Source organism: Papaver somniferum, unplaced genomic scaffold, assembly GCF_003573695.1.
Source record: "Papaver somniferum cultivar HN1 unplaced genomic scaffold, ASM357369v1 unplaced-scaffold_19, whole genome shotgun sequence".
Lineage (NCBI taxonomy): Eukaryota > Viridiplantae > Streptophyta > Magnoliopsida > Ranunculales > Papaveraceae > Papaver > Papaver somniferum.
Genome location: NW_020628818.1, coordinates 8,575,366 through 8,589,204, shown reverse-complemented (window position 1 = coordinate 8,589,204; position 13,839 = coordinate 8,575,366). Strand labels below are relative to the sequence as shown.

General features: G+C 36.3%; 1 protein-coding gene and 1 pseudogene across 2 annotated transcripts; both read left to right on the top strand.

Annotated features, from left to right (window-relative positions):
• The first annotated feature begins 8,018 nt into the window (after positions 1–8,018).
• On the top strand, positions 8,019–11,801 carry LOC113338787 (TLD domain-containing protein 1-like). 2 transcript variants are annotated; one of them, XM_026584175.1, is made up of 8 exons: positions 8,019–8,168; positions 8,271–8,373; positions 8,471–8,575; positions 8,943–9,028; positions 9,573–9,814; positions 10,177–10,366; positions 10,750–10,933; positions 11,225–11,801. In XM_026584175.1, the coding sequence occupies exons 1-8, from the start codon at positions 8,116–8,118 to the stop codon at positions 11,528–11,530; spliced, it is 1,269 nt and encodes a 422-aa protein (XP_026439960.1). In that variant the 5' UTR covers positions 8,019–8,115; the 3' UTR covers positions 11,531–11,801. The 2 variants fall into 2 exon arrangements, with proteins under 2 accessions (XP_026439960.1, XP_026439961.1); XM_026584176.1 differs by having other exon boundaries at positions 8,070–8,164.
• Positions 11,802–11,933: 132 nt separating this feature from the next.
• Positions 11,934–13,178, top strand: LOC113338788 (annotated as a pseudogene).
• The last annotated feature ends 661 nt before the right edge of the window (positions 13,179–13,839 follow it).

Here is a 13,839-nt window from a genome sequence, read left to right as displayed (position 1 = left end):
TGAACATGTATGCTGAGACAAAGGTATATTCTCGAATAAAGTTTGATAATTTTAAGGTGAGCAAATGTTGCTGAATTGTTGAATATTGATAGTTGGACCAATATTCCTTAGTCTGAGCAAATACTGCTCGTATGAGAAAGTGTTGCTCATCTGATGAATTGTTGGTGTCAGGACCAGATAAAATAAAGTATTAATTTAAGATACTGGCATCTAGGCTGAGCATAATAATTAAAGTGTTGATCATGGGATCATCATAAAATTATCAGTATTTGAATCTACTCAGAATTATATTCTCCAGAGCTCTGGATTCGAAACCCTAATTTTTGATCAATCGATGATTTATTGAAAATAAACCACAGAGTGAAGGAGGGACCGGATACATGGGATGACGAGTCGACCATGTAGCGACCAGATGCTCAAATGAGCAAAATACCAAAGTTTCCTGAAGACAAGTTGGTGAAAGGATGATTAAATGCTGGTTTAATCATTTATTAAAATAATGCTCGTGTGAGCGTTAGGCAGCGAAAACTGATTATGGAGAGATGAGGGACCGACCAAGGAGTCATGGGACCGGCTCTTGATGGTCATGGGACCAGCTGATGGTCGTTTAAGCAAACTCCCAGTTGTTTGAGAAAAGTTTGGACCCAATATGAGCAGTTGAGCAAATTAGGTCAAGATTATTAAAACATGCGGGACCGGCTATTTGCAAGCCTTAGGGACGACTTTGGTCGGTCAAGGAGACATGCCTGCATCACCATAATGTCTGTGTCTCAGTCCTGAGAGTTTCGATATTTTCTGATGCGCGTTTGAGCAACAATTTAAGAAAATATGAAGGATACAGGGTTTTGCTGAAAACTGGGGAATCTTCATGAGATGATGAAAGATAATTAATAAAATAGGGGATTGCAAGGTGTGGGACCGTCCATGGCTAGGGCATGGCCGGCCAGCTAGCAAGCTTGGTCCCGCAGTACCTATCCCAATTTTATGTATTTCCCTGAAATGAAGGAAATACCATGAAACTGAGGAATTTCATGAGGTTAGGAAATTTCCATGAGATTATGTAATTAATAATGATAAAATAGGGAGTCACGAAGTGTGGGACCGTCTATGCCCAAGGCATGGCCGGCCGGCCAATGGGCACGGTCCCATGTCACTTTTCCTAATTTTATATTATTTTCATGATTTTAAGGAAATATCATGAAATCAAGGAGTTTGATGAAAGTAGGGAGTTTCCTTGAAGTGAAGGAGTTTCCATGAGATGGGAGAAACAAATAATATTAAAATAATGAGACAAGAGAGTGTGGGACCGACCATGGCCAGGGCATGGCCGGCCGACCAATGTGCCCGGTCCCATGCGTTTTCTCCCTAATTTTACATAATTTTCATGAGTTTAGGGAAATATCATGAAATCAGGGAATTTTCATGGGATGAGAGAAATAAAAAAAAATAATAAGGAACCATGAGGTGTGGGACCGGCCACGGCTAGGGAATGGCCGACCGACTAGTGAGCTCGGTCCCATGACACCTTTCCTTATTTATATTATTTCTTTTACATGAGGAAACACCATGAGATTAGGGAGTTTCCTTGAGACGAATGAGATTTGCTCAAATGAAAGGACTTTCATGAGATCAAGGATAATAATAAAAATATAAAATTAGACGTGGGACTAGCCACGGCACGACCGGACGGCCGGTGAGCCCAGTCCCCTGGCGCCTTAATTAATATTTTATTATTTATCATTTTCTTCCTATTTTGCATAGGTTCATCGTTCCTTCGTGTTTTGGAATGATCGTTTGTGCATTCAGGTGCTTGTTTGTGCATTTTTGCTGAGTACACTTGTACCATTTTAGTCGGGGCTTAGCCGATAGCTGCTCAGATGCCTGTACGTTGAATATTTATTACTAACCCATGCAATTCTGCTGGGAAGAACCACAAATTGAAGTAATGAAATATTATGAAGAACGTAAAATATTTCCAAATATTCAGTTAATGTATTTAAGAATTAGAGATAATTAATTGATGGCTCTATACTAGAAGGCATGCTGTCTAGGAGCATTAATTATCTCAGAGTTGAGTAACATGAGCTTGTAGAAGCGTCATATCTCCTTTATATATTCAGGGAAAACCTTGTTGCATCCTGAAGACGTTATTGCTCTATACTAGCAGGCAAGTTGTCTAGGAGCCGTCCAGTCTTTCGATTCTATATAGAAGTAATCACTGAACTTTCTCAGTATTCATGAGGTGTGCCGTTGCCTCAGTTGAGAGACTACACATCTACATATACTTTGAGAGACACTATTCTCAGTCAAAGATTTCATGGCATGAGCGTTCATGCTTCAATGAGAGACATAAGCCTCAATACGCATCTGATTGCTGGATCAGGAGCATGTATAATTATGGTTTTACGATTTTAAACCTTGTCGAAAATCCACTGTCTACAAGTATCCATAACAACAATACTATTAACATCATCAGAGCACATATTATTATATGCACTTTTGACAGAAAATTTTCCTTTTCTGTCAGGTTTCCAAATAATGAAATCCTCCACTGTAGTAGGAATCTGCATATTAAGAATAAGATCAACACAATCTTGAGAAAATAGAGTATTAATTGTATTTATATTTCATTCTCTTGTTCCTAGCAAAAACAGATCACAAACTAAATTAAAATTATTATAACTAGATGATCCTACAATAGGAACAGATGGGCTATCAAAGCCTATAACTCAACAATCGAGCCATATGCTAATTTTTGTACCACATCTAACTGCCCAAATTGTGTGTTTTTTATGAACTTTAAACCAGAATAGATTCTTCTCCATAACCAAGAGCAGTCATACTTTAGTTTGTCTAAATGCAGAAAACTATCATTTTTTGCATACTTGGCCTTAAGAATTTTGAAACAAAGAGACTCTTCTTCATTACAGGCTCTCCAAGCTACTTTAACTAGAAGAGCAGTATTAAAGTGTTCTAGGTTTCTAAAACCTAAGCCTCCTTAAGCTTTAGGAATCATAAGATTATTCCAGCCTACGAAGAAAAGACCATTTTCTTTCCCCCACCAAAATTTTCTTTGTAAAGTGTCCATTTGAGATATCATAGTTTTATGAATTCTGAAACTACCCATTTGATGGGAAGGGAGAGTATTAAGCACATGTTTGACCATAGTAGTCCTAGCAGAGTAATTCATTGTTTTACCTTTCCAATTTTTGAGCCTAGAGCCAAAAGACTGTAAAATAGGCTTAAAAGCTTTAGTTTTGTCTCTACCCATTGTGACCCCTAAATACTTATCAGTATCCTTCATATCAACCATTCTAAGATCATTAGAAAGTACTATTCTAGTTTCAGGACTTATATTCTTACTAAAATAGACACTAGATTTATCAAAATTGAGCATTTGTCCAGAATACATACCAAAAGTTGCAAGAACATCCAGTATACCTGCTATATTATGCATGTCTTCCTTAGTGAATATGAGGGTATCATCTGCAAATAAGAGGTGAGTTATACCTTGAACATTTCTGGCAGCTTTAACTCCAGAGATAAAATGATTACTAGAAGCATTTTTAACCAATCTAGAAAGGTATTCCATGGCTATAATGAAAAGATAAGGGGATAAAGGATCCCCTTGTATAATCCTCTAGTTGGACACAATTCTTCTGTAGGAGAACCATTAGGAAGAATGGATATCTTAGTTGTACTTATACTTTGCTCAATCAGTTTCCAAATTTTTTTAGGAAAACTAATTTTCCCAGGCATTCCTAAAAGAAAATGCCACTCAAGTCTGCCAAAAGCCTTAGAGAGGTCCAGTTTTAAAGCCATAGTGCGACTGTATCCCTCCTTATGTTGCATTGTATGAATCATATCATGAGGTATAATGATATTATCATGAATGATTCTACCAGGCACAACAGCTGCTTGAAAAGAAGAGATAATATTCTTAAGATGAGGTTTAATTCTACTAGCAATGATTTTGTAAACTGTATTACACAATCCAATTGGACCAAAGTCAACTGCATACTTAGATTTGTCACCTTTGGGAATCAAAGAAAGATAGGTCTTATTAAATTATTTTGGCATGAAACCTGCAGAGAAAAAAATTTGCACAACCTGCACAATAGCTTTACATGCAATACTCCAATTTTATTGGTAGAATCCTGCTTGAAAGACATCATGCGCTGGTGAACTCCAAGCAGACATACTTTTAACAATATCAAAGATTTCTTTATCTGTTGGTATTCTACAGTAACTATCAGCAGAATCATTCTCATTAATAACATTAGGAACAATATCAAAAATATGGTCAGGAATCTGGACATTTGTAGAACAGCTAACTGATCTAATTAAAATGAGTAACCAGAAGCCTAGAAATATCATCTATAGTATCAAAGTTGTTATCCTCACTATCAAATAGACAGTCAATATTTTTCCTGATCATCCTCCTATTAGAAAGAGTATGAAAATACCTGGAATTATTATCAGCTTCAAGAATATGTTTGTCTCCAGATTTTTACTTATAAAAATCAATTTTAATACCAAACCAGAACTCCAAATTCTTATTAATGTCTAAAAGATTATCATGTTGAGTAATAAAATATGGTTGATTCTGAACAACTAAAAGTTGTTCCTGCAATTTATTAATATTTCTATCTATATCACCAAATTCAATTCTATTCCACTGAGAAAATCTTTTTCCTCCAAGCAGTTTCTAGATGATACTTAAAAGCATTACGCTTAAGCCACATGATATAAAATTTGAATGGTCTCCAAAGTTTATTACTTACATGTTCTGTTTGTAACATGATAGGACAATGATCTGAACCATCTTGAGTAAGATGATAAACTTTAACATTAGGAAAATTATTACACCAAACATGGTTACCTAAAGCCATATCAATTCTTGATTTTTTTAACATCTGTTCCCAAATTATTACTAGACCAAGTATAGTTCCTACCTACATATCCAAGATCTATAAGACAATACTCATTGATTTCATTTTGCACATATTTATCCTCTGTAGAGGCACTAGATGAGGAAGCTATATCATGCAAGTGAACATTAAGATCTCCAATAACAACCCAAGGTTTCATTATATTCTCCTTGATTCTTTTCATAGTCTCCCATTGTAATAAATACATCAGGTTTAGCTACATGCAAATTTCCAACTACATGAATCATATTATGAGACACTTCTTAAACTTCACATTTAATTCCATCCTTCCACATTAACAAGAGACCACCAGCAAGCCATATTCTATCTATGCAGATGTTGTTACAGTAGTTCAGAGATTTAACTAGCTGAATCATTTTTTCTTGATCAATTTTTGTCTCAGAGATAAAAAAAAAAATCAGGCGATTGTGCTTGGATTAAAACTATTAGTTGATTTTTAGTATTTTTTTAGCTAGTCCAAGAACGCTCCATGCAAGAATCTTCATGATGAAAACCAAATTAAAACTATAGTAAAACCTATACCTAAAACTGACAGTAAAAAAAGATTGATAAGTAATTATCTGCGAATAAGTTTTAAGTATACCTGCATAGTATCTCCCTGACCTGCATTTGTTGCTTCAACGTTGTTTGTGATTGAATCATTTGTTTCCATCATTGAGTTGCCATGATGGTCCATATTAGTAGTAGAAGTATTAACGGGAACTATAGGTGGTTGAACATGAAAGTTGTGAGGGTTCATAGATAGTTCGTCATTGAGAATATAATTTCTCATTCTCTTGGATTGTCTCCCAGCATCACCTTCTTCACCATTTTGTTCATCAGTACACATCTCATCAATTACATTATCTTCCATATCTTGTTCAGTAGTAACTTTAGTAACAACTTGTTCTTCTTTTAGATGAGCTTCATATTCACCTTATGACAGACTATCTAAATAAAGAAGATATGACCATTCCAGACATTTACTATCATTAATGATCAATGATAAAACATTTATCACATATCTTCTTAGGCTGAAGCTCCCAATGGTATCTAATCCATACTTTTTTTCTTCCAGATATTGTGTTCCACCAGCCTCCACGATGAAGTGGTTCATTCAAACTTGTATCTAATTTTCTTTGACAGTGTTTCCATATCTTGGTCTGCATTTTGAAGGGTTAGTTGAAATCTTTTTTTCCCATAAAGCCGATAGCTTCATAAACTACTGCACTATTTAGGTGTTCCAGCTTTAGATATTTGAATTGTAATGTGAAAATATGATGAGTGAATTTGTAATCCTTCATCGGAACACCATTGGTATATTTTTGCACAACAAAGAGTGCTTCTCCCACTATCCATGGACCATTTTGAATTACTTCATCCCTTTCTTCTTCAGAGTTTAATATCACCATCATAAGATTATGATCCATGAATCGAATCTGCTTGTTACGATATCTTCTCTATAGAGAGTTGATTTCTTCTCTAGTAATTCTCATGTCTATCTTATGTTTCCACATAAGTTTTCCCAATATTCCAAAATTCCATTCTTCAGCCGCTACAGTAACAGTTTGTTGTAATCCAACAATTCTCCTTCTCTCAGGAAGTTCAATTGCTTCTCTCCTTAGTTGCCTTGATAGTTGATTAATTCGATTTATCGTAGGAATAACTTCTTCTCCCACCACTGGTAAGGAACACTGTTTAGGATATTGAGTGATTACTGAATGATACTTCTCTGCATATATATTCAAACTGATATTTCTAGGGTTGACACTGTCTTTCCATTTTTTGTTAAAAAAATACCGCATATCCAGTAATTGACCCTCAATAAAAGGATAGGATGTGAGTTGTGTGATAATTTCTGAATAAGGAAATATAATAATTATCCCTCAATTTACGGCTGGTACTATATAATTTTGACGGAGGAAAGTTTTGAATTTGAAATCCATGGAGAAGATGAAAATTACTATGATTGATATAATGTGAATGTAAGAAATTTTGGGTTCCTACCTGATTCTGATCTAAGCTCAAACCTAGAATGCTACTACTAATATGGACCATCACAGACTTGATGGTTAGCACCACTGCTTGTAAAAACACATTCTTCAACACCACTGTTTTTGATTCAACAAAATTCCACATATTGAATAAAAAACCACCACTAAATCCACAAAGAAGTCAGGAGACCTGAAGAGAGGAAATTAGTTTCCCATTAGAACAATGAAACTTATAAAAGAAAAAAAAAATCAGATTTACAGATTGAAAGAAAATTTTAAAACTTAGGACTGGTCTATTCTAAGAAAATACAGACCATTATATGAGTTCCACACCATTAATGGCAATACTAAAAACATAGTTTAGAAAATTCGAATAAAGAAATAAAAATTTACGCAAAGATTTTAGTAATCATGGTGCAAATTATTGTGTAGATCTCTTTAAAATCTTTCCAACGAGATAAAATTTGTAAAATTTCAAGACACGTATTTTTATATATGTTATACTATTCTAGTTTGGTAGCCAATTATACCCTTAAAAAAATAGGATACATAAGGAATTATGTGAAAAGGTTTCACCAAAAAAAGCCTCACCAAATCAAATCTTTTTATCAAATTACACATTTGTGTTAGGTTTCATTTTACAAAAAAAAAAAGGCCATAAAAAGGACTCACTCCTTCGAGTCATCAGACCCTCCGGTTGGTCGGCCCAAATATTGACTGATTTCGGGCTCGGATCACTAACATAGAAAACAAAACCTTTCATCCCAAGCAAATTGGGTAGGTTACACATGAACGTCAATACAACCTGTGACTCGGTCTTTTTATCAGTTCATCTCACGAAGATATGACAAAATCGACAGATTTTACTTGTCGGCCTCCACACAACCCACTCCTTATATCCCGGCTAGGACCTAATGTACGAGTGTGTGTGGTGTCCGGACTCCGAACACTCCGTGAGAACTCCATTTGACCCTTCACCCTCCCCAAAGGCTACCATCTATATGACTCATGCCAAATGTTACCCAGGACAACCTCAGCCGTTAAAATTAGTGCCACGCCTCCGAAATTTGCCGTGACGGAAAGAGGAAAAGAAACCAATCTCCGTGTGATAACGACTCCGTCTGTGTAGTCTTCTTTTTTCTCCGCGTAACTGAACAAACCATCAAAATATCTTCTTTGTTTACAGAGAGATGGGTAACACTCAATCACCTGAATCAGATCCTCGCTTCGTTTCAGCTCGTCGGTAACACAAATCTCTTCAGTCTTCTTCTCTCTAACCTTTTGTTTTTCCTTCCATGTCTTCGTTTACTGATTAATGCGGTCTTTTTTTGGGTTTTTCCTGCAGAGCTTTCACGCAACATTACTTGGACGATCTCAGATCCTTATTTCAATCTCTAGCTGCTCAATCTCAGAGCAATTCTAAATACATCTCTCCCTCTATTTTCCAGGTTTGCCTTAAAAATTTAATTTCCTCCCCAATTTGATAAATATGGCTTCTCTTTATTGTTTGTTTGTGAAATTTAGCTGACAGTGGGATTTTTTTAGGAGTATTATGGAATTAAAGGGCCACTGGGGCAAAGAATGTTTGATTTGGTTACACAGAAGAGGAATGATCAGAAGCTCACATTCGAGGATCTTGTTATTGCTAAAGTAAGTCTGTATTGTTTACTCATTTTGCATTTCATCCCTTAGAATTTGAAAATTAGGGTTTTATATCCCATTATCCATTGTATGGGGTTAGGTTCCACAGTGAGAACCAAGAAAGAAATACTGAGTTGAAGTCTAAAAGGCATCATATTTGTTGTTTGCCCTATTTTGTTTAGGATTTTACCCCATGAAGTCATTGGGTATATGTTTCCTTGGTTGATGATCAAGTAATATAACTTATTCTACATATTGGTTAGGATTTATGTGGTTATGTGCTTATGTTTGATTGATGTTTTAGTGGGCATTTTTGATTTAGCTTTTGCTGCCGAGTTATGTACTCGCTTTGATGTACTTACATTTTTATTTGTAGTCAGTTTATGAGAAAGGAACACGGAATGAGATTGATGAGTTCATTTATCAGTTATTGGATGTTAATGGTGACGATATAGTGGACAGGTAAAATTCATTGCGTATTACTACTATTTCTAGAGTTTAAGAATTTTCCTAATCGTTACTTTCCCTTTCAACATTCTTATTCTAGTTTATCTCATAATTTTTCAAAAGTCGCGATAAAACAAAGGATTTTGTCGCTTACAATTCTGTCGGTATTCCACATTGTTATTTAAATGGGGGTAGACACAGTGAAAGAGCCAACACATGGTTGATTTCTGTTAAAAAGTACTCTCTTTTCTTTTGCGTCCTCTAGTTTTAGTGTGCATTAAAAGTTTAGTTTGAGTTGGTATAATTCGCAGCAAGAGAAATGGGTTTGGTGTTATTCTTCCAAATTCACAATATTGATAGGTCGTATTGGAGTTATAAAAACTAAATAAAATGTCAAATGTTGCTGGTCCCCTTCTAGGTAACTTTTTGCGTCAATCACAATATTTGCACTATTCAGAGAATTTAAACTACTATCTATCTTAAGAGTGGAGTAATTCCAAATTTGATGTATCATCCTTCTTGTATCCATGTCTAATCTTGTGATAAAACTCCATATCAGGTCTGACTTGGAAGCAGTTATAACGGCAATGCTTGATGCTGTTTTTTCTTCAAGTGATGCTGGACCTGTTTCAAGTTCACCTCAGGGCATTAGTGACATATTTCTCAATGCTGCAACACTTTCTGACAAGGTTGAAGGCCATGACAAAAGTAATATGTCTTTTAAGGATTTTAAAAGTTGGTGTAGTCTTCTCCCATCCGTGCGGAAGTTTCTTGGAAGCTTGTTATTGCCCCCTAATCCAGGTTCACTATTTAATTCGTGCAGTTTTACTATTACTTTTCGTGGTTACCATACTGCCGTAGTTTCTTTCCTTCATTTACTCATAACATCCACTGTGTTAACTAGAATTAGCTCGAGCGCGTCTCTATCTGTAGGCCCATGAAGGGGATTTTTGAGGGATTCAAATGGCTGAGTATGGACGTATTATACAATGTTATTTACCATGATTTACTAGATTTGTCTGCTCATTCATTAGTTCATCTTTTGATAGATTGGCTTTGGCTGTTACAGATGATGTTGTCGTATATTAAAATTGATCATCACAAGTATCAAAATGATTTCAAATGAAATACTTATTGCATTTGTTAATCTACTTATTCGATAGGGAAACCTGGTTTTGAAGTACCTCGACTACTGTATCCGGAAGATACGAGCGCTGATTTCCTCATATTAAGGAGAGAATATGCTTGGCACATAGCAGGAGCTCTTTCTCAACATGAAGCAGAGGAGTGGAAGCTTTTGTACCATAGTTCGTTACATGGTCTTAGCTTTAACACATTCATGGGAAATGTAACGTGAGTACTTAGTGTTCCTTATATGCAGCAAGCAATATTTAGGAAGTAGACAAGCTCATCATGTAGTTCAGCTAAAAAATATTTGCATTTGGAATCATGTCCAATATTTATATGTATTACAGTTTTGTTACATCTACTGATCTGCATGTTACTGTGAAACCTCAATAAAGTGATACCCTTGAGACCGCAAATAAATAATACTTCAACGATATTTTACTTTATCAATCATTATTTTGTCTCGTCTCTAATCGGGTAGAAAGAAATTATCATATGAATAAGGTTGTTACTTGATAGAGGTTTTACTGTGTATTCGTTGTTATATTTATCATAGATTCGTAGGCTCTGTCCCTCTTAAAGTTGTGGAACTGTTTGATTTGCTGTAGAATGGCAGAAGGGCCAACATTGCTGATTGTTAAAGATAAAGAAGGGTGCGTATATGGAGGATATGCATCCCAGCCTTGGGAAAGGCATAGTGATTTCTACGGAGACATGAAGTCTTTTCTCTTTCAGCTATTTCCGCAGGCCTCGATATACCGTCCAACTGGAGCAAACACTAATTTGCAATGGGTATGTATACTAATCTTCGTCTTATTTTTTTGTATTATCTTGTTTATTGTTTCAAGGGAGGTACTCAGTTAAGAATATTTTCTTCCGATCCGTGGCTAACATGCTTATTGAAATTTCCTTTTTCCATCTTACTTTTGAGTATGCACGTAGAGTTCCTTCTTTGCATCCTTAAGCATTGTTATCCAAGTTCCAACCATCTTACGCCTAAATATATTGGCTTTGTTGTCACTTCTATTATATCAAACCATGATCAAAGCAACTGTTGGGATATTGATAAGTGTGCATCTGCAGTGCGCCATCAATTTCAGTTCAGAAAGCATCCCTAATGGACTTGGCTTCGGAGGAAAAGTACATCATTTTGGGCTATTCCTATCTGCAAGCTTTGATCAGGGGCAGACATTCTCCTGCACAACCTTTGGCAGCCCGTGTCTCTCCAAGGAGAGCAGGATATATCCAGAAGTAATAGAATGTTGGGGAGTTCTTCCCAACGGAGGACAGAAGGATAAACAAGATGCTCTCAAAGGTACTGTTTTGGACAGGTTTAAGGAGGACCGTAATATGCTGAACTTGGTGGATATAGCAAATTCTAGCCAGTAGCACACTGCTCTATCTGTAAACACATCCAGTTTATATTTCTCTTACGATTTTTGCAAGAAGATATATGAGAGTTATGTTTGAGCTCTAGCATGCTTTATCTCCTTGTTCACATCAGAAGGTACAAGATTCAGTTTTGTGTTTATACTGGATATATTTCCTTTTCTGGGGTTATATTGTTTGTAAAGAATTCAGTGTTTTTCTGTGTATTTATTCAAATCTATAATATAAAAAGCTAATATGAGTACCAGTGTTTCTTTCCCCAAGTTTTTGATGATTCTGGAATGCTGTCAGACACATGATTGCTTCACATGACAAATGCTATTAAACAAACTTTTAATGGATTTTGATTTCTCCCCGGTAGACTGATGCCTTGCCAGCGTGGCGGTTGATGATGAAACAAGTAAAATAGTACATCTTATGTCCTCATACAGACAAAACTCCCCACTCCAGAAAATAGCATATTTCAAGCACGGGTTTTTTTTTGGTTACAGTGTATCTTATCTTGGGTTTTTCCATGGTTAATAATAACTGTTATTTTCTTTGGTTGTCTGATTCTCATAGTTCTACGAAGTTGTCGAAATGAGAAGTCCTAGTTCCTCACTGATTGCTGCGGTCACCAAGAGGTAAACTTAGTAATGGATTTCATAAATTTCAATCGATATATAACAGCTGAATTTGAGTACTTTTAGCATTTTCTTAAACCAGCAATAAAAATATGTTTTGGTGCAAACCTCCATTAATTTAGTCTACTTTGCAGGTTAGAAGGCAAAGTTGCAACCATAATAGGTGGCGCAAGCGGTATAGGTGAGTGCACGGCCAAATTGTTTGCTCGTTATGGAGCCAAAGTCGTCATTGCCGATGTTCAGGACGATCTTGGCAAATCTGTTAGTGAAGATGCGACCAATTCTACAGGAGGAACCATGTCTTATGTTCACTGTGATGTTTCAAAGGAACAAGATGTGAAAAATCTTATCGACGTAACCATGGAGAAGTATGGAAAGCTTGATATAATGTTCAATAATGCTGGAATATTTGGGGATCTAGATCAATCATTTTTGGAAAGTAAATATGAAAATTACAGGAGAGTTTATGATGTAAATGCAATTGGTTCAGCTTTGGGTGCTAAACATGCCGCCAGAGTTATGATTCCAGCCAAGAAAGGAAGCATACTATTCACTGCTAGTACTACCTCGGTAGTGGCTGGTGGGGCTACAAGTGCTTATGCTATGTCAAAACACGCAATTGTGGGATTAACAAAGAATCTATGTGTGGAATTAGGGGAATACGGAATCAGGGTTAATTGCATTTCACCCTATGGAGTTGTCACTCCTCTAGTCACCAATGCATTTAGTATGCAGGCAAGGCACAGGATATCATTAACAAATCGACCAATTTGAAAGAAGCGGTGCTTGAATCCAAGGACATCGCGGAGGCAGCAGTGTATTTGGGCAGTGATGAATCTAAGTATGTAAGTGGAATGAATCTTATTGTTGATGGAGGTTATAGTACAACAAATCCCTCGTTTGTTACTGTAATGAACAACAGCATTTGATGAATGCCGCACTTGATATGTATTTTATTGCCAGATTATTGGACGTTTAATCCTGATAAATACAGATTGATTTTTCTTAAGATTCCTATTTTCAAATGATAACATTTGAGAAGCTCTGTAAAGACATCCAATTTAAATGACTAGAACACTTTTACACATCATTCCCTTGAGGATTAACATCATGCAATGCTCTAGCATATAGACTCCTAACATGCTGCTACCGCAGCTTCTTTTTAGTTCTTTCGACTCGACTGCCTTCTTTCTTCTCAAATTTCTCTTGTTTATTTTCAATCTACCCAACAATTTCCCCGAGAAGAAGTACATGAATCGGCATTACTAACACCACCACAACCATCTTGGCCTTAATCTTTCTCTTATACATGTTCAGTACCAGTGAATTCGCTACTAATTCGTTCATTTTCAGTACTACTAAGGGCGGTTCCTATGGGCATGGCAAAGTGGCAAACATGCGGGGCTAAGTGGGAAATTTGTTACTTAGCCGGCCAGGTCAAGTTTCTACCGAGCGGTCGAGTCTCGATCGCTTGTTGTAGTATACACCGGACGACTTTATTTAGATTGCCAGCGGTTTACCTTCGGCCGGTCGGTCTAGTCTTCATCACCCAGTAGATCTGATTCAACGACCATAAATCTCCCCCTATCCCCCTTATAAACACCAAGTTCCACTTCCATTTTAACTCACACCTTCTCTACTCCAAACACTTCTCACATTTGTTAAAATCTAAAAACAACTTTCATC